The 22,093-nt window shown below is 39.4% G+C and overlaps 1 protein-coding gene across 6 annotated transcripts in view; it reads right to left on the bottom strand.

Annotated features, from left to right (window-relative positions):
* Positions 1 to 21,960, bottom strand: part of KCNC1 (potassium voltage-gated channel subfamily C member 1) — a 125,129-nt gene extending 103,169 nt beyond the window's left edge. For all 6 annotated transcript variants that reach the window (XM_061463007.1, XM_061463011.1, XM_061463008.1 and 3 more), the window contains exon 1: positions 21,276 to 21,960. In XM_061463007.1, coding sequence (XP_061318991.1) covers positions 21,276 to 21,845 — 570 coding nt within the window. In that variant the 5' untranslated portion in view covers positions 21,846 to 21,960. The remainder of the gene's footprint in view (positions 1 to 21,275) is intronic.
* Positions 21,961 to 22,093: the final 133 nt, after the last annotated feature.

Genomic DNA, 22,093 nt, shown 5'->3' with positions numbered 1-22,093 from the left:
CTTGGGGTGGTCCTTGAAAAAAAAGATTATTTTAAGAAATAACAATTGGAGTATCAATAAAAACTGCTCAGCTAAGAAATCTGAAAGCTGATGAGACCCAAGATGACAGCTATCCCTGGGAAAAGTATCTTTCTCCCTGGAAAAACTGATTATATTATATTGGAGGAGTATAGGATTTAAAATTGGACACATGGACATTAATGCACTGCCCTAGTTTCTGTCGCCTTGTGACAGGAAACATCCTGATGGAAAAAAGTGACAGTATATAGGCAGTAAAAGAAAATACAACTACAAGTATTAAGAGAAATAGCATTTAAATGAATGTTTCCACTGGTGTTATCCTTTACTTACAGAGGGGCACAAATATAGCAATATGCAAAGGGAAGACTAGACTGATTGATAGAGGAGGCCAAAGGTCTTCCCACAAATGGCTGTGGGATATGTTAGACAACTATTTTATGAATGCTTTAGGAATATTCAGAAACATGTGGGGATTATTTATTCATAAGTCACACCAATAGAAACAAATAAATAGGCTGCTATCAGTTCATCTTTTCAGAGCTCAAGGGTATGGAAACTTACTTAAAATCCCAGCAATTTTTCTAACTTTAAAAATGTAATGATTTAAGATCTCAGAGGTGAATTCTGGGAGAGGATGTCTGCTCTATTTTCTGTAGAAAGATGTATCTTCTAGTTTTCAGCTAGGCTTCACATTTGTCGAAAAGAAGGACATGTTTCTCAGAGTTTAAATATATATATATGCATGTATCTATACAATTAAGGTTCTTTTACCCATAGTAATTACTACTAAAATCAGTATCAGTCTCCCTAGTTAAATGAGCTAGTATAGTATGGCCTTGTTCTTTACTGGGGCCTCTGAGTGTTCCTTCAAAAAACACTGAGTAACATTCAGGATAATCAAGTAATAAACGCTGTAGTATGCTTTTTAAGTTTTTCTTTTCTTTTTTTTTTTTTTTGGTGGGAATCTTGTGTGACTTTTTCAGGGTAGAAAAGTTATTTTTGGAACTCTCTGTATCTATCTATTCCTGAGCAGCAGCATTTGGCAGCCTTGAAACAGAATTTAGATTTATGCTGATGGTGCCCTCAGTTTCTATGTGATCTTAAAATCATTCCCTGTGATTTGTATTACAAAAGAGTGGGAAAATAAAATTCTTCTTTCTTTGTGTTCTCTTTTATTTGGGAGGAAAGTGGAAATAGTTGCAAAACAAAAATTTCAGCCCTGACAAGACCACAGATAAGAATTTCAGCTCAACTATAACAGCAAGTACAGGGTGGCAGGGGTCAACTACCAAACAAAATACAACTACTCAAGAACTCCAGGATAGAGCTGAGCAGGACTTTACTTGAGAGGTGTACCGCAGGAATTTACGGTAGTCAGAAGTTAAGTGCCCATTCTTCTGTTTAGCAAGGAGCCTTTATTTTAATGCTCCATAAACGATAGCTGATCTCTACTGATTAACTGAAGTATTGCTATAAGAAGAAATGGAAATGTGAAGGGATAAATTCCACGTGTGGGTTTTAAAATGGGATCCTTAGGCAATCCCATGCACAGGCTGCTGAAGGAAGATGAACAAATGCTGATACTATTTAGTATCCTTTGTTATGGGGTAGGAGATGTCTGACCATGATGGAAGTTCTGCTGAGTACCCCTGAGGTTCAGAGTAGAAATGAGATTTTCAGTTTATTGGTGATAGTTTTAAACTGAGCCACTTGTGAGCCAGTGTGGCCAAGTCACTAATGGTAATATCTGCACAAGATGGCCAAGAGGAAGGTGGGAGGGGCAGCTGCTATGTTGCTGCCACAGAGAGGAGTGAAATGCTGAAAGGATTAAGTCATTTTTGTGAAGTATTTTGGATTTCTGGAAAAAATGATGTTATGGACAAGAAAAATTTTAGTTTCTTTGTATAAATAAGTGTAGAAGTTGAACAGTGATACCTAAGATGAAACTCATCTTAAACATTTATAAATCCTCTTCTTTTTTTGGCTGTTCTTACAGGTCCTATTTTTGCTCACTGTCAGCAACTTGTAGGCAAATCACTGGAATTTAGGGATGCTCAGCCTGTGCCAATTATTTTTTTTTTTTTAATCACAATTCAGAATATTTGCTTTGAGCTCCATGAAGAAGGCCAAGTTCTCAACTGGAATAAGTGCAGGTAGCTCTGTTCAGCTAAACATCTCTATGCCTATTTGTATTAGCTAAAGCTCATGTCCATTATCTGATGTATAAATGTCTCAGTTTGCAGTGTGAAAGCTATTGATTTCTGTTTTCCCCAGTAGGAAAGATACTGCAGAAGAAATAGGCTTAAAAATCCTGCTGGTCAACTGTAAGACAGTGTAGAGTTCATCCTGTTATGCTAATATATGGCATTTGTAGTGCAGGATCCAGTGAGGAAAATATTAACAGGAGTAAACTGGAGCAATAGTTGCTCATAGTTGCCAACTTCAGCAGAGGCAACTGGATGCTACTGCTGGGCTTACCTGGTATTATTTCAGAATAAAATCCTTGATTTAGGCTTTAACTCCTGCTGACTCTGAGAAATGCAGCTGCTGCGCTGCTGAACTACCTGAAAATTCCCATCGTATGGATAATTTTGGGCTGCCGGCAGTAAAAAAAATAGCAGGCAAGGAGACTATAAAGAATGGGTTAAATCACAGACTTCTTACCTCTGGTATTCCTGGATAATAATCCGCCTACAGTGACTCTATACTGTGGGTAGAAAATGCCTACCTCTTTTTAAACATAATTTATGCACTCCTTTGCCTTTTGAAAAGGATAGACACCAGCCAGGTAGAAGACTGCTGCATTAGGGCTCAAAATTAACCATCAAAACATGTGCCTGATGTGTAAGTCAATCTGCCTCATTGTAAGTATTACAAACAGACATTTGATTACAATGTGTATTTTTAAAGTATGCTTTTTTGGCTGTGTAGCTTCAGTAAATAACATTTATTCCAGTTTGCGCTAAAAGGACAGGGATACATATGCTGTTAACTTGGTACAATACGAAATCTGCCATAAACTAATAAACTGATTTCCCCAGAGGTTTTCTTCCTGCAAGGGCTGTGTGCTATGAGGCAGTGTCTCCCAGATGATTCAAAGTGCCCTTGACTTGATCTGCACTAAGCAGAAAGCGATGCAGTGGTAGTGTCTGAGGAGGCTGAAAGTGCGAAGGAGACAAAAGGAAGCTTATTTCTCTCCCCCCACCCTTCCCAAGAAAAAGTTCTTGGGCTTGGACCTGAAGGGGTTGGTTGGTGAGAAGTTTATGTTTTGAAGTGGAATTCAGACCTAAAAAATTCTATGGTGGTAGCGTAAATACTGAAATTGCAGTACTTCTAAAGCATGAAAAGCAAGCAAATGACTGGGGAACATGTTTCTAATGTAATTGCTTTCTGACCTTATTTTGTTTTGCTTTGAGTTTTGATTTACTTCATATTCATTATAATCACTGAACACTGAGGAAGAAAGAGGTGTGTTTTTTTTAAATTACAGCAGCTTTCCCTTGTTCTCTGTTTGGAAGAGGAATATGGTAGCTTTGGGAATTACTCAAAAAAAGCCAAAACATCAGGGAGGCCAAGTTTGATACGCCTGACCCCTTGAATTAGACAACTAGGATGTAAGCCATTTCAGGCCATCACGGTATGACATAAGGAAACAAAACCATGGTAAACGTGTTAGAATTCATTCTTCAAAAACAGTGCGTTTTTTGAAGAACACAATGGCTCCAGAGCAGTATTACTGGCACCTATCTATTTTCTGCTCGTCTATAGCAAGAATTACCAGACTATTAGAGAGAAAGAAGGCACCAGCAAAAGTGGGTCTTGTGCTGTTCACACATCTCAAGTACACTCTGTGGTCTGCATCCTATTTCCAAAGAGATTGGCATCTACACAGCAGATATGCAGCTCTTGTATCATCTGCCTTGCTCCTTGAGTTTTGGGGGGAATAACTAAGATACTCTCTGTCCCAACATACTGCCAGTGGCAGAAGAGGTCCAAGTGTCATTCTGCTGTGTCTCTCCTGACTTCTTTGCCTCTCATCCTGACCTGTCATGGTACCTCTGCCACTTCTCACTGAATGTTTCCTCAGAAGAAAAGAGCTTATCTTCAATACCTGTCTGATGCCTTTGTGTCAGAGGTCTCATAATAAAAAGATGATTCTGGAGATATAGCCAACACAGCTGAGAAAAAAGTGATGGCTCCCAGCGTGCTCTGTGATTGCTCAGGGAGCTTCAGCGTATACTGGGCATCAGCATATACAGCATCTGCTCCGGCATCTTACTCTGTAGGGTGTTTGTCCTCTTGGAAGAGACCCACTTTGCCAGACACAGCTCTCAGCTCATACTTAGTCTGCCTGTTCTGGGAAGGCAGAACGTGTTTTCTGACAACAACAAAAATAAAAATCAAGAGTTCATTCTATTGCCACTTCAGGGCTGGTGTATAACTTGCTCCTTCAATTTGAAATCTCTATTCAGAAACCACAGATTATGGAGAAAATGGATTAATTCACTTGGACTCTTTTCTGGCTTTATGAGGTTGCTGCAAACTGGGGCCAGTTCAAATATAGGATATAATTAAGTCTGCTATGCTTTAATTTTGTAAATTTTATTTTTATTCCATTTTTAACCTGTCATTATTTAAAGTTATTTAGTAGATCTGTCAGTCTGTTATGTGCATTCTACTGTGTGTGTCTTATGTTTTCTTCTGAAAGAGCAAAAAGAATCTTTTGAATTTTTAACTGTTTAGAAAGGTTTTGTAGATACAGTGTTAAATGTTCCAAAATTTTATTTCCCTGATCAGCGGAAGCTTTGCTTTCTCATTTCCTGTCAATCTTATTAAGGAATGCTGAATAATCAGAATGAAGCAAAGATAAGATTGCCTTCTGATGCCTCTGATTTATTTTGAGAACAACTTTCTTTCTTTCTGTGTTGAAAAGATGTCCTTACTTCACCTGATGAAAGCAAACATGACACTGGAATTTCATCCAGCATCTCCAATTTCTCTCCAAATTACTTTGCAAACATTAATTAGTCTCCACAATACCCAGAAGAGGTAGATAAATAATGTTCTATTATCCTGATTACAGGTTTAAATCACTGTCAAGAAGTTGCAACTTGCCAGAGGTCACAGCTGAAGTCAGATCAAGTGTTGGTGCTTACCACGCAAGATCGTACCACTCTGTCTACTACCTTATCTCTTCTTGTTGCTTCAACTCCATTGCTCCATCTGCCACTGAATCTTAAACACATATTCATATTGGAATATGAACAGAACACATTAACAAGCCACACCTTTTCATTAGACAGCATATATTCTCAATTAAATATTGCCCATTTATTCTAGACTTTTTTTTAATTTCATTAATGTGATCAGCAATGGTGAAGGCATGCTAATTGTCCCATGGATTTAACATACAATCAGAATCGTCCCCAGAATAATGCCTATGGGGACTGCTGCCAAAGCTTGTGTGGTGTCTCGAGAGAGCGAAAGCCTGTGGCTCCTTTTCATTTCTGTAAGCACTTTGTACATTTATTAGGTCAGTTGTTTTCTCCTGAAATCTCATTTAGTCTTGGATTAGAGCTGAAAGGAATCTCTGTGTGCGTGGTGAAGGCCATAATTCTTGTGCAGGACTCCTAAGCAAAAAAAGCTGGTGTGGCTGGGTTGAAATGCTGAACTGGAGCTCTTAAAGAGATGAAGTTGGCTTCTTTTTTCCCTGTCAAGCTCTTGTGCCAGCTGTCACGGTGTTTGACCTTCAGAGGCCACCGGAAAAACTGAATGCATCACAACACGGTATCCAAAGTCCTCAAATGTCCTTACAGCAAATGCTTCTCCAGTGCTAGTGCTGGTTTTAGTACATGAGGTTTTTTGCTGTGGAGCCTAATCCTTTTTTTATTCTTTGGCAAACTCACAACAGCAAAATGCGACCACAAAATCTATTACTGCAAATTCCCTTCTTCCTGAGCTCTTGTGAGGGCTGCTTTCTTGCTTGTGGCACATGCAGAATGTACTGGCATGTTGCTAACTCATTTGAATTACTCTGATGGGGTTGTTCTCACCTTGCTGGAAAACGATTTCCTGTAAGTTACCACAGTCTGAGATTTCAACTGCTTAACGGTCTTGTTTCTCTACTAGTAGGCTTATGATTTGTCACCCTACATTCCTTTTCCAGAGTCCCAACACTATTTGTTCTTCAATGTCCAGTGAACATTGAGGGGTGGGACCTCCTTCTCTTCACAGTGATTTATTCTTCTGATTCTGAAGCTTTCTTCCATCTCCTATTTACTGTTGATACATCTTACATCAGGCATTTTCCTTCTGATTGCTGCCATTGGAACCACTGTTTTCTGTAGTTCCTCTTCAAAAGAGTGTCCTTCTAATGTCTGATGATGACTGCACTGCATAGCATCCCATGCTCTGTGAGCAGATCAGTTGTCCAACAACAATTAAAATGATGTTTAAAAACAGAGTTGGTGCCATAGCCTCTGAGTGAGAAAGGAACAATCAGGATAAGATGATGTTGATCCTTCTAAAAGGAAGAGTGACTTCATGTCCACAAAGGGCTAGAGAAATAAAGGCTGAGAATCATTTGAAGAAAGATTCATGCGAAATCCTTGTTTTCCTTGGAAACATTTAACAAAATTTGTTGTATTTATCTTGCAGACTTCAAACTGGCAAGGCTTCCTAAACATCATCTGCAAAGTTTCCAAAAATACAAAGTCCCCAAGAACTCATCAACCTTTCCCCTCCCTTGAGACCCTCACAAGAAGCTGAATTTGGAAGACAAGGCTGTGGAATAAATGTTGAAGAGGGGCTCGTGACATGCACAGTAACTTTACTTTTGACTCATCTCTTTGTGTGTGTTATGTTTAAAAAATAAAATCGCTGCCTTAGCATAATGGATATTCAAACCCATGAGTGACTATGTAGTGTTTTTATGAAGGCAGGTGTATTTTAAGGGGGAAAAAAGTATTCTGCCCTAAGCTGCAAGTGTGTGGTGAGTTCTATTAACTAGAAGAATTCATAATTTGGGCTAGTGAGTTGGCTTAAGAGCTTTTTTGTGGCCTGTGAGCATTTTAATAGCAGGACTGCAGTGAGCACTTGCAATGAGCACTAGCAGGAATTATGCAGCTTGATAGTTTTATGTCATATTGAAATTTTTCTGTATTATAGCTAGTATCATATGCAGTGCAAGTTGTGAATGAAAGATTTTTTTTTTTCCATCTGTATCCAAATCTTTATTGATATGCCTCTCAAAATACAGCTTCTGGTCTCTCAATAAACATGGCACAGGGCTGGTGAACATAGTTTCCACACATAACTTGTCTACTGTGTTTTTCTGGATGTATTTCTGAGCCCTTTGCCATCTGTGTACATTACAAGCTCTTGTAGGAAGATCTTTAGACAAAATTACTGCTGTATCTGGACAGTCATGTACAAGCTTATAATAGAAATCTCTTTTTGTTTGTTATTTGTTTTGTCCTGCTACAGTTAGCATAGTAAGGAGCACAGGATGCCTCAAAAAGGGATTTCTGCTGTAAGTTCTACAGTTACTAGAATTAACGATGTGCCCACAGCTACCATAAGTGGAAATCACAGCTGTTAGACTGGCACTGCTAAATAAAACCTGGTTGGCTATTGGGATGAACAATGCCATCAGATGTCCTTGCGGTGAAAAAAAAAAAAAAAAAAAAGAAAAAGAGGGCTGTTGTTCCTAACATTCCCATCTAGGACCTCTCCTTAAATTTACCATAATTGTTGCACCTGTAAGCATATACATCTTACTTCTAAAATACATTTAGGACAATCAGGATAAAAAGATTGGAGGAAATTTCTCATTCACCTGAGTTAGACTGTGCTGCTGAAGTAAAGAGCAGGAAAAGCTTACATTTGCAAGAAATACCATAAAAACAGAGCAGTTGTGTGTGTTCTTGGCAGATACACAGCTACTTTGAAATCCCACCTGGATGAAAAGAGTACAAAAATGCACTTCACATTTGTGCTTATAAAAGTGGTACTCAGATGCGTAGTCCCCCTGTGCAGTATTCTATAACCACATAGATACAGGGAAGAGAGTAAATGCCTACTTTACCCAATTTTAATTTCTGTCCGATGGAGTTTGTGTAATGTGAGTCTTTGCATAACGGGACAAATGGCTTAATTGCTGCCTAGCTGAGTTCTCCACCTCCTAGCAGAAAGAAAATAAGGATGACCTCCCTAGATTCCTACACATGGACGATAATTTTCCCCTATTTGCAAGAACCCAGCATAAGCATTGTGGATGTGCCCCCTTCTTAAAATTTTCTTACAAGGTGATTTTAATCCTAATTGTCTTCAGTATTTTGCACTTCAATATTGAATATTTTTTTTCACAATTCTAATAATATTTTGTTTATATCTTGTCCTTTTTTTAGAAGTTTTTAAAGTGTTTTTATAAACGCTTAAGACTCACAGAACCTCTTGATGCAGAGAGATATTAGTGCTGGCAATCTCCTTATCAAATGATGATAAACAGACACACAAAGATATTGCAACGGACATTTTAAAACGTTCTTAATACTAGAAACTTTGGGGATCAACTTAAAAAGACCATCTGCAGCTGTCACTGACTTCAAAGGGAGCTATGAAAATCAGGATCTGATGCTGAAATCCCTGTTGTGACCTTCATTGTGAGATCATCATTTATATCTAAAGGGGATTTTTGCTACTGCAGGATGTCCAAGGCTTAGCGAGACCACTGACACAAGGGTTAGCCCAATGTCTGAAACCTGCTTATGATTAGCTTGTTTTCACCACATTTTCAGATGCCGTACGTTTTGGATGCCAAACATAGAGTGTTAAAAACACCATTCCTCTTGTTGCAAGACAATAGTTAAAAACCCGTACATATTTAATTATGAAACAGGCTGGAATGGTTTTAATGGAGAACATTCAGAGAACAAGAAGCCTAGAAACACAGCTCCAAACTTCATAGCTTTTGCTCATATTTCTGCCACAGTTCCCAGTAAGATTTCTCTTTAATCTACATTTGCTGTAGTTCCTTCTTTCTTCCTTTCTAATAATTTAAGAGACAAGATGACAGAACAGATTAGAAAAATACCTATAAATAATACCGTACGTAAAGAGGCATTTACCCACTGAGTCTTAAAACTTGTTCCCTGATTTGGTTCTATTTTTATAAGCCTAATCTTACTTGACACTGACAATGATTCATATAAATATTAAGTATTCATTTTTAGTCCATCGCACATAAGTGAAGCTGTTGTGTTCTTTGGAGTTTTTACCCCTGCACGGTAAAAAGGACCTGCAGTCCTTTCCTAGGATGGAAAGAGGAATAGCAGGATTCAGTTCCTAAGTTCTCTACAGTTTGGTCCTGTAGTCCTATATTAGGTAGCACAGATCTATCATTTGTAAAATGTTCAATGATATTCATATTTCAAAGGGGATTTTGTTTGGGGCAGGTTTGTTTTGTGGTTTGTTGTTTTTTGTTTCTTTTTCTTTCTGCAGGATGTAAAAAAGGACATGTTACCCTGAATTAAAATCTAAATCTGAAGGCTGTGGAATATAACATGATTTCTTCTTTATACTTCTTTGTTGTGTTATGGTTATGGAGCAAAATTCTATTCTTTCACTATATCTTGGGTATTAATTAAATATGGTTTTTAAATGTTTTGTTTATTGTTGAAACATTTTGTTCCTTAAATTGCACAGCAAAGTTATTGAAACAATGAAAGGAAATATTTTTTTCAATCTTTGTCACTTCTGAATTGTAATACAATAGTGGTTTTGTTACAGCAGGAGTAGATGTGATAACAGATGGTAAAACTGCAAAACTGCCTCTGCTTCATTACAGCCCCTGGCAAGACTCCTATATAAGGTAAATTACAGTAGAGAGGGATATTTAACAATATATCCTTCACAGTTTCTAGTCTGATTTTGAACTAGTATTACATGTATCATAAAGGCAGTGAATGTAATAGTTAGAATGTTTATTGATCACTTCTGTGTTGGTTGTTGATACCAGAGCTAAAGCATACATGATGGAAAAGGCCCTCACCTTGCAAAGACTTCTTATAGTGCTTTTCCGGGTAAAATTTGTCCTGGCAATTGTTTAATTGAGACCACTTACCTTTAATCGTGATAATGCACTTTTATTAAAAAGTAATAAAATGTAAGTGATTGATTTCCATTTCAATTAAAGAATGTTTATGTTAAAATATTGATGAAAAGGCAGCCTTCAAGAATGCTTGTATTTATATGGCATGAGTGAAAGGCAACAGATTGATAGCCCTGGGAAACGTAGGTCTTTTCAAAACAAATTATGTGATGTGTCCTTACTCTGACTTGGGAGCTTGCTTTTCACTGTGGCAGAACCACTCACACTCTGGGGTGCAAAAGTTCTCTCTGCTTCTACATATCATCTCATACTTTCTTGTATGTTTTGTCCATTGCTTCTTCATAGGGACTACGCAGAGATCACTGAATCTTTGCACATGGCTCAGCCCAGAGTCAACCACATGATGATGACGTACGGTTATTTCCTAATCGGAATTAGCTTGAAAGTAGTGAGTGAAAATAAAAAAACTAGCCCTGCCACATGGTAAAGTAATGCTGTTTCTGAAAATATCACTATATATATCTGTTTTCTGCTATTAGTCTTCTTGAATTCAGTAGCCCAGAATTACCACACAGGAACAGCTTCTTGGTTCCACATTACTGGGAAATGCTGTTTTGAAACGTACCCAGTATACTGGTTTGTGAATTCCTCATGCTGTACAAACTGGATCAACTTCACTAACTGCCTGGATTATGCAGCTCTCTGAAGTTGAGAAGTCTCTTGAGCAGAGACAGATGAAAACATGAAATCGTGCAGTTGGAGGAAGATATTAAACCCAAAATTTCACATTCTAAGAAAAAAAAAAAAAACCATGTTTTTGAAAACAGCTTTTATTCAGTGTATATGCAGCAAGACTGTGCCTGTTAGCAAAGAAAAATTATGGGCATTAACAAGGCTTTGACATAAGGCAGTTGCCAACAATACTAAAACAGTTCTGAGCAGAGGCAGAAACAATACTGTAGGCAGTGGGAAACTGTAATATGCTTTAAAAAAAAATTATATCTCCAGGGTTAGTGTTTTGGGAATTGTAAGTTTGAAAAACTGAAACTTCTTATTTGGCTATGTCCTTTCATGAGTCTGGCTTCACAAATGAAGATGTAGGAACTTACTGCTAGATGATGTGATGAAGAGATAGCAGGTGCCCAGCCCTGCTGTCTTTGCACTGGCTGGCACAGCACATATGCACACTGCACCTCTTGAAGGATCATAGCTTTGGGTGATATACTCCAGTGCAGGTTAGTTTGGGAAACACTACATCTGAGTATAGTGGAAGTTCTTCACAGAGATACTTACTGTTAACTTGCTGGTTTTATGGCAATAGAATTTAGGAATCATCAGCAGAGATTCCTAAAACACTGTTATGCCAGTTACTGCAATAAACATTTACTGAGGGAGAGATGAAAAAATGCAAAGCAAGTAACCTCAGAAAAGTGTTTTCCTATTTTGAAAATGACATACTAGAGATTAAATGTCTTATATGATTCCCCACACAGTAAAATTCATAGAAAATGGGAAGGACTGAAGCAGACCCAAATAGTGTGGCTTAATGAGCTAATATAACATGGTGTTCATGCGCTTGTGCCATTATATTCATTTGTTCATGCCCTGCCTTTGTACAACTGGCATTCTGTAGATGCTAACTTAAAACCCCTGGGAGGATTTTTCAGAGCTAACATATGCAAGCAAGTAGGGCACACAATTAATGACTTTAGTCAGATCTGCTGACAAATGCTCACTTGATAAACTGTATTAATTCAGATGCTTGCAATCATCTGTCCAAATCTCAGGTTTTGAGGTTTTTTTAGGGTTTGGAGTTTTTTTGCTTTCTAGTAAATTCACACTGTGTAAGTCTGTGAAATATGTTCGTGGACAAGTGTGGACTGTTCCAAACAAATATTAAATATCTCCGAATAAGAACAAAGGCTTACCCTGCTGTCCTAGCCAAGATACCCTTTCAGGACAGAAAATGGTCAGGTTTAGAAGCTGCTGTAGCTGATGTGAAGATCTGTGGTTTGGAGTTGAAGATGCTATAGAATTGCTATTGAATTTCAAACTTCGCCTTTACTCCATGTCAGTGACACAAGATAAACTGAGCTTCTTTTCTTAGCAGAGCAGGTTCTCCAAAAGATGTTTTCTTTAGAACAGTGAATGCACCTTTGCACTATTGATTTCCTGCTGTTGAGACATAACTAACATTTCAAGCAATCTATACAGTTTTGAAATTTACATTAGGTCTTATAATAAATCACTAGTACCTTCGGGACTTCTTGGTAGGACAAACACTGAACTCCTATCAGCCGAACACTAAATTTCTATATTGCTTAAGCAAAATTCAGATCGATGCTGATGTGCTAGCACCCCATAAAAAGAAAACCAAACATCACCCCAGTCCCCAGCAATTGACTCAGTCTGGTATTGGTTGAGGTATCATAGCACAGTTCGGTTGTTCTTGGTTTGTCCTTACAAGTGCTTTACTTGAAAAAGCCTGAGTTGAAATCAGTTCTGCATTTTGTGGAACACATTCCTGGGAAGTGCTAAGATGTACTGTCACTAGATTTCTTGCAAAACTCCACACTAGAAGCAATGAGGAGATTCACGTAAAAAAAACAAACAAACAAACCCCCAAAACCCCAGGAACAGCACAATGTGGCTGATACCATGTTGTCTTGTTTTTAGAGTAGATATCAGAAAAACAAGCCCTTTTGCATTGAACGCTCTGGCGATTACACAATTGTCCTTGTCCTGGAAAAAATTGCCTGAAATAGGTCTGCACTGGTCCCTGACTGGGTCCCATTGAAATCGGTGATAGCTGTGGCAGTGGCCCTATGGGGTCCTGGGGTGGGATTTTATTGATGTTCTCTTAACTCCTTGCTCATGTCCTTTTCTGGTATAAGACATGACCTCCCTTCCACCGGAGGTTGTAGGTGCTCAGTATTTTTAGGGATTTCTCCCTATTAATTTTTTTAAATTCTGTTATCAAATTAGAAGCATTCTGATGGAAGGTTTTCATTAATTAATAGCTGGATAAACCACAAAACTGGCCTCCTTCACCTATGCCTGTTGATTAATCTGGCGTACTGAAGACTGCAAGAATCCAAACTGAAAACTAGAACAAGGTTATTGGAATAAATTTTCAAAGTGAAATCTGTGGCTGAATTTCTGATGAATGTCAAATAATAAGCAACCTGAACTGAACAGATCTTTCCATATTTGTATAGGGAAATACAGGTAATGTTTTAAAGGTGGGGTTGGGTTTTTTTGAGGGAAAACCTGGGCAGGAATAGGGATTCTGCTGCATTTGAAACAAGGAGCTATTATCCTCTTGGTGTATTTCTGTGTACATTTTTGATTTTTTTTGCTAATGTTGATTATTTGATCCAGGAAATTAATGGAAGAAGATGCATTCAGTGTGGTTGTGCGGACCCAAATAAATGCTCATTTTAACTTGTAGTTGGCTATCAAAAATGTAAGACTTGGTAAGAATAGGTTTTGCGTTTGTCATTCAAAACCAAATAATCCATCTTACTGCTTCTTTAAAGGGGCATTCTTTTGCAGGTTTTCAAGTGAAAAGCCAGTAGGATATTTTAAACCATCTAATGTGATCACAACACCACAATGTCCTTGATCGAACATTTTCTCAAAGTAAATCTAGCAGTTCTAAGATTTACTGCTGCTCCTGAAGTATCAACATAATTATGTAAGCGTGTGCCAGCAGTGTGTGCCTGTGTTGGTAGCTCAAGTGCAGCAGCACACACATTGCTGGCTGTCCGCAGCACACTGAAACCTGAGATTTATTGCATTTACAAAGGGCCATTACAATGCAATTTTAACTCCCTGTCATTAAAGGGTCTTACATCATAAGCAATCATTGCAAAAAGCCTTGGACTGAGATTTATTCATTATTTTTATAGCATGATTTATTAGACCCCCATTATAGCTTATAAATCATATCTGAAAGAAATGAAAGTCAGTTAGGGCCTGGCCCTTTCACCTGTACGCATGTTGGGTAATACCTTGTTCTCAGCCCAAAGGAAATGGGGATATTCCTGGAGTAAGCTATCACTACAAGAGTAGGAGTAAAGATAGCAAAATCTGGGTCCTTACTGAGCACAGGAGATGTAAAAATTATTTTAGAAATGACAGCATGCGGTTTATATTCCAGGGGAGGGGGTGGTTCTCCATAGATTTCTCTGATTTCATCTGATCCTAACACTTCTGTGTACCATTTGGAGTGAATCACATATTTATGTAATGCAATATTCAGTAGAGGAAAGCCTAGTCAGCCTTCTAATACTGTTCTTTCCTCAGATCAAATTCAGCATATAGTAACTGAGAAGCTAAGTGTAATACAATTGCAAAGATCACAAAATGGCTGTTCTATTAGTCTTACCCCCAAGAATGCACTGAAATTTCATAAAATCAAGCTCATACAAAATGGAAACTCAGTTTTGCCATCTGTTTTCACGTGAGAAATAATTACACACTTGATTATCAATTAGGGCCCCATTTTTCAATCTGAATATCCCTGCTAACCCTTTTTATTATGAAATGCAGTGCTTGGATATGATTTGGTTGAACACTAATTTAAGTCATATGGTTTGAATGGGGATGTATTCTACAGTCCTTTGCAGTAAAAAAACGCCAGTAAGAGCAGGAAGAGCTTTGTCAGTATTAGAACTCTATTTTTTGATGCAATGTGCTAGAGATGCTCATGTCTTTAAATGATTATGAAAATATATGTTTGAATGTGCTTGTTCCTAGTAAATTGCTAAGATCTATTGCACTTCAGTGCTTTGGAATGGAAATATGCAATGTCCCTATTAAAAAAAGCAGTACACTGCAATTAATTTGTTAACCTGAACCATACTGCAGGAAAATTCATTTCTATCCTTGAAGTCGGTGGTAATTTTGGCATAGAATTTCAATAACACTAAGGCTGGGCCCTCTGTTGCTGATTTGGTAACATCTCTCCTTATGTTAAAAGAAAGGCAGTATGTATAGACTTTACTAAAGTACTACTATAAATATATAGGGATCAGTCACGTATTTTTGCAAATGAGAAAGCTGAGTGAGTACCATTGAATACTAGATGGCACAGCAGAAGGAAGAACAAGATGGAAAAACAGTTTTTCTAGGTATAGTCTAACATATCACCTTTTTGTGAGCTGTTCCAAAATAGAAATATAATGATTGATCCACATATCTTTTGTCCTTTGCCTCATGATAAACCAACAGAGAATACCAGTATTTTGTTGCCTTTTTTTCCTAACCAAAATAGCCAATGTCGGGAGAAGGGCAAAGATAATAATTGGAGGCACAAAGGGATGGATTAGAGAGAAGGAACCAAGTATCAACTGAAACCAGTCACTAAATTCATATTGATTTCAATGGCACCACAGTAACATTTTCAGAAATATTTAGGGATGGTTTAATTTTTAAGTCCTTCCTCATATGGAAATCCCACTCTGCCTTGTAGGAGGTGGCAGTGATAGGAAGGTATATATATGTGTATGCATATGATGGTATGATCCATAGAATCACAGCCTGAGCTAAAACAAGTAAATTTTGTAACCTAGAAGCATTAAAATTAAGTAAGATTAAAAAAAAAAAAAATTAAAATGGCAACAGATGCTGTTCTTTTTTTGAGGTTTTAGAATAATAGAAATAAAAATGGAAATAGGCAAATGGATTAAAAAAAGTCTTTGTTGAATTGAAACTGCTAAGTCTGTACTAGCCAGCCATATATTTGTCAGCTGGATAACATCATCCCTCTCATCTCCCTGTGAGGTTGTGACTTCAAAGAGGTTGTAAGATGTTCTGGGCAGACATATCTTCCTTTGTGTTTCTGGACTACTCTAACCAATGAAGTCATGATTCTGTATGGCTGTTAACAATCCTTTTCCTTTTTTTTTTTTTCCTTTTGTGATAGTTAAAAAGTTTATTACTTCTCAAGTCAGAGGGATAATTCTCAGGAGTTATTTGTGTGTGCGCCTGCTTCCACCTTGGCTAGTTCGATAGGGGCCGAATGTGGGACTTGGTGTGAGCGCTGAGCATTTTCTAGCTGGCATTGCAAAGCCTTCTTCAGCCAGGATGCAGAGAAAACTATACCATGCTTACTAATGGGTTATATAAGGATTTGCAGTAACATGTCCCTTGGTGGGAGAAAATAAGAATAAAATGGGATTTTAGGAACTATATTAATAATGAATGATAGAATGGTAGTTAATAGATGTCTAGCTGTAATTCCATTATACTACAAATGCAGGAGAAACTCCATTTAATGTGGATTCTCATTTGTCCAGAGCTGTAATGCAGCATGCAGTTAAAATTAGGCTGTCTTGTTAATTGTGAAAGTGTATGGTGAGAATTACTGCAGCCAGCTTCAGTGCAGGATTAGATACGCCTCAGCAGGGGAGACCTTGCAGAAAGGCCCAAGGTGGGAGAGCTCCAGAAGAGCCCCTTTGACGCAATCTCTTCCTGGTGAGAGGGGTGCCTGTGGGTAAGGGAAAGCTGTGGGGCAGCTCTCCTCCTTTCTCTCCCTATCATCTCGCACTCATTGGGACCCCCTGGAGCACTGTCCATGGAGCACTCCTGTGCAGTGTGTCCCACCTCAGATGGCTGCAGAATAAGCTCCCCTTGCAAAGGGTCATGAGTATCTATTCCCACTCCCTACTTTCCCCAGTTTCAGAGCTTAGCTGCACTAGGCCAGGGTAAAGGAAATCACCCCAGCCACTAAGCCTCCAGGTAATATGGTTATTCAGGAACTAGGATCCTGTAAGCCGCCTTATACCTACAGGATGTAGTTTATAAGGAGAAAAATCAGTTTAAATGAACATAGCAAGATTTAAATGCTCTTGAACGTACAAAAGAAAGCTGGAAGAAATCCCTGGGGAATAACTTCTTATCTCTTCCCCACTATTCTTCTTCCTGTCTGCTTCTCAGTGTTGGAAACTTGTCCTTCAAAAATCACCCTACTGAGGAAAGCAGATTGTTCTGCAGGACATGAAGGGAGACTCTGAGGGAAGGATAAGTGAGAGATTTGCCTTTCCTCTTCCAGATTAGAGCTGTATAGCATATGCTAGGATGTCAAGTCAAGCTGTTGAGGACTTTCTATAGGACCCCTACCAGCTTTTATTTAAAAACAGTAAAAATGTTTATTTGGAATGACTACAAAAGCTCTCCCGAGGCTTCTTTAATGAAGCTTAAATGTCCAATTTGAATGTGAACACTAGTGCAGAATTTCAGCTGAAAGCTCTTGGTTCCCAAACACTGACTAACCTAACTGTGAATTAACACAAATACAACCTTATCCTGCTGGGGAGGAGGAGGAAGCGGTCAAAGATGTTAGATACCTGCAGGACAAACTGCAGGAAGTCAGTGGGAGCTTTCCTAGTGTAAAACCAGCATGACAGACTTAAATATAAATGAGAGAGGATGCTAAGAAATATTTTTCACACATTTGTGAACTGAGGGACCTATGAAGTCCAATGAGTGCAGAAAGCAGGAGCTTTATTACAACGTAACTCTCAGATATGCTGTTTCAGTGTATCTCTGTAGCTTTCTGTGTGACTCTTTCCCCCCTTGCATCTACTTACAAAAAATAAATTTACAATGTTCCCTGACGATGCAAAAATGACAGCTCTAAAAAGCTTTACAGAAACATCTCGCCAGTTTAGGTACACAATATCCATTGACATGCGGTGATATTTAGCTGCCCGATCAGGTGCTTTTGAAGATCCACCTGGATGCCTGTCTATTTATGTATGCACCCAGTATCTCTGCAAATCTGCATCACCTTATCTGTTACTCTGTTCAGACCTCCAGGTACCAGACTTTGCCTCCATTTATCCAAATGTGGATCCTTTAAGTTACAGAGAAGTGTGACACCTGTTTATCTTACTAAGGTAAATGTCTAAGGCAACCTTAGATTTGAAATAAGCCACTTTTTCTATTAGACTTAGAAGACAATGCAATTTTTTAAAGTGTCTCATCTTTTTAAAAAAGAACTACCTTATTTAAGAAATTAGTGTTTAGAAAAATAGAATTTAATTAGAATCAGCCACTATTGTTTTAACAAGAGACTGTTGACTATGTTGCACCTAAAGACAAACAACTAGTGACTGGGAGCTTATGCTTTATCAAAGTAAGTTTAGAAATAGACAAGATTTGCAGAATTAGCTGATTTTGCCTGAAATACACAAATGCTCTTTAGTCTTCCCTGCCCATCTACAATGAGATCAGATATAATTTAGCATGGGTTAGGTGCTAGTGAAGCAAAACAGTCAAAGGTACTTGTATTTGTAAGCAGTGTCCATCAGAACACTCCAAGAATTACTATAGTTGATTAAACGTTGAGCTTTCCACAGACGGTTCCTAAGCATTCACTGAAACAGTGTATGAGACATAGTCCAGAGAAATCTTGCTTTATTCAGGTATGCAGGTTTTCATCTCATCTTAATATTCATACACTGTATTCCTTTTACTTGCCCAAGAGTAACAGTATGATGGTTATGTAAACTGATGCTTGTATTAAGATGTTACGTTGACATGCAGTTTGGTGCTATATGTAGACACCAAACATGTATACAGTAACCATCATTAGGTCAAGACTCAGATACAATTAGGATGACAAATTTTTGTGATTTTTTTGACAAAATGGCAATGTGAATTTAAATTTTTGCATGACTGAAATACAGTTTGTAATTGAATGTAGTGTAGACAATTAAAAGTGAGATAACAGGGATTCTACTTATGATTGCTTCAATTTACCATGCACTTATTAACGATACAATCAATTATTTTACTGTAAATCAGCTACTTTGAGTTTGAGGTCTTTTTGCAATGTCTCTGTTAGGTTACAGGAGCATAAATCAACCTCCCATCTCTTTTTACATCCATAACCATAACATATGGCTTTTATTAGAAAATGTTAAGCGTCTTATAATGTCTTCTTAATGGACAGTATATGCATGTGTTGATGATGAAAGCCATCTTCCTTCATGCAAAATATTAATGCATATAGGCCTACGTCTCCATAGATACAAGTTAAAGAATCATATTTAAGCCATGAAATATTCAGAATACACTTCAACTTTGACCAGAATTCATATTTCTCTAGTTTAATGATACTTTAAGGAAAGAACAAGTTAAAGGTAAATCAAGGGTTGAATTCTACCAGGTACACACATGTAATTGTGAATAAACAGTGTAACATCCACTGTGAGAAAAAAAACACAAACCAAATCACTTTATAAAATGCCTGCTCCTAAATGAAAATACCCATAAAGAATTAGCAAATGGATTTTATATCCTCCTAGAATTCCAGCTTGTACATCACAAAGACTCTTAATATTGGTTATAGATTTTATCCTCCAACCTAAAATTCCACAGTGCTTCCAAGCAGAAGGGTTTTTAGCCTCTGTGTTCTTTTCATTGGCACAACATTATCCCTTTGCCTTTTGGACCATTTCAGAAAATCCTGGAAAAGCACACTGCTTTGACTTGAAATGTGTTTTACCAACAGATTCCTGGACACCAGAGATCTGCTATTCAAATCAATGCCTGCTAACATTGGGCTTGATTAAAGGAAGCTAACTAAGCCTTTTGAAGGATACCCTCCAGCCTTCCCTCAGTTTCCATGCTCCCTTGGCAGAAATCAGGGATTTGAAAGCTGCAATTCAACAGCATCAACCTTTCATCTCATGGTAAATATTTTATTATTCTTTTATCCCCTATGCTGTTTAAAGGAATTCATTTAAAATATTAACTTCTTTGTTCAGGGAGGAAGTCTCCAAAGGGTATGCAAACAAGAATCTGTAGAAATGCACCAAGATATAACTCCAGGCTCTGGTCCAGCTTTCCCCATTCATTCATTGTGCAGACCTAGCGGCTCCCAGCTGAAGATCTCTGCTCAGACCTCAAACCTCCAGCAGTGCTATTCCACCACCCATTCATACACAACCAGCTCCCCTGTCCTTGCTCTCTGCATTTCCACTTCTCTTTCCTCTGTCTGTCCAATTTGCTCCCTAATCTGATCTCACTTCTTTGATACTCCTCAGGAACACTGATCATCCTCCCACACCGAAGCATCACTCATCCCTACTGAGGTCTGGCAGCAGTTATGCCATAACAAAGGTATGTTTAAAAGAGGAGTAAAATCTACACAAACCAATTTCTTCGCAAAGGCACTATCCTATCTGTTTTCTTGCTTATCAATATGGTTACCTTGGGGGTGAATCCTGCTGCTGTTCCCGAAGTAAAGGTTTGCTTTACTTTAGACTTCAGAAGCAGAATCGGGCCCTAATTAATGTAATTTTCCTCATATGTAATAGCATGACAGGTACCTACTTACAGGAGTTGGGTGACTGTTAAAGACCATCTTTACCCACAGCTATGCTGTGAACTGCACCAGTGTGCATTCACTTTCCAAAACAACTGCAGGCTGAGGAGGGGAGGAGTTGTCCTTCAGTAGCCAGGCAAGAAACCGTCAAACACAGTGTCCCTTCTACATGAATGAACCTCCTCCTCTGATTAATACTCTGCATTTCCCACAAGGGAAAAGAGTGAGGAGGAAAGTGAACAACTGAATTACCCATTCTCAGAGAAGCATGATCATAAATATTTAACTTGGTATGTATGAGAAAAGAGAAAGGAACAGGCTCCCTTTCCAGTCCAGGCTGAGAAACTCTCCAAATCCCCTGGTTGCCCAGGGGATGCCTGCTCCCATGATCCTTTCTCCATCTTGTAAAGGGGAGACAAGGTGTCTGTCTTTACTGGGGGATGACTGACTGTAAAAATCTGTGCAGGGAGGGAAATTACCTGGTGTAATGGAGATTTCCCTGGTCCATGAATGGGACCCTGCCCCTGGCTTTTTGGATTTTTAGGAGCCTGTTAGAAAATAAGGCTCTCCTGAAGCCCACATATGTGTACGAGTTCACGCCTTGGTGTCCACTCGTGCCGCATGCATGGGGCCTGCTTGAGAGCATGGGTTATGTCCCCATGACCCATGCCTGATTTATATATGGCCACACACATGGATGGCTGCTCAGCTGTGACAGCAGAGATAACCCTGATGATGCTGGGAGGAAGTGGGGGTGAAGGGAGGTTCGAGTGTTTTGATGAGCATGCTGATTGCATAGCTTACCCTTGCATATCTGGAGGAGTAGGGATCCTCAAAGAGTGCCCAAATGCGGGGCTGCCACCGTCTCCAGAAGCCCCCAGACCTGCCATCTGGGGAGTCACTAAGTGCTAGGCGTTTTGTCATCTCCAGCTCCTCTTCACCATCACCAGAGTCTCCGGTGCCATCTATGTCTCCGTCCTCAGCACTGCTATCCAGGGGTGCCCCACCAAAGCTGTCCAGAGCCTCTTCGGCGTCACGGTGCTGCCGGTAGGTCATCCAACAGCAGGGCTCCACATCGGTTTCATCAATGCCCCAGAAGGCCAGCTCCTCCTCATACAGGGGCCCGCACACGTCCGCGGGGCAGTGCAGCTTGCCAGTGCGGTAGTAATTCAGGATGTGGGCAAAGACGCCTGGGTGCCGGTCAAAGAAAAACTCATCCGTGCGGGGGTCATAGTCGAAGTGGCTGTGGGCATCGGGTTCAGCGATCCAGGCCAGCCGCGTGCCGGGCAGGGTGCGTAGGGTGCTGCGGTAGGTCTGGTGCCTAGTCCCTCCCACGTTGATCACAATGCGGTCGCTCTCGTCGCCCTGGCCCATCTCGTCTCTTATTAGGCATGTCGCAGAATCATCCAAGCAAGCACGGCAGGCAGCAAGCCCGTAAGGGGACGGCTGCTCGGCGGCAGTCACTGCCTAAGCCGAGCCCCGATCCAGGCTCGCGAGCTCGGCTCTCCTGTAGCCGCTCCGAGGGGCAGCCGCTGACGGCGGCTCCCGGTGCTGCACCGCCGTCGTCTGAAGTCAGGCGCTCGGGGGCCGCGGCAGCTGCAGCAGCCGCGGCGGAGGGGCAG

Source organism: Pezoporus flaviventris, unplaced genomic scaffold (assembly GCF_033815535.1).
Source record: "Pezoporus flaviventris isolate CSIRO_AGI_PZ_B2104156 unplaced genomic scaffold, CSIRO_AGI_Pfla_v1 ptg000036l, whole genome shotgun sequence".
NCBI lineage: Eukaryota > Metazoa > Chordata > Aves > Psittaciformes > Psittacidae > Pezoporus > Pezoporus flaviventris.
The sequence above is the reverse complement of the archived record's forward strand: the minus strand, read 5'-3'. Positions and strand labels throughout refer to the sequence as shown.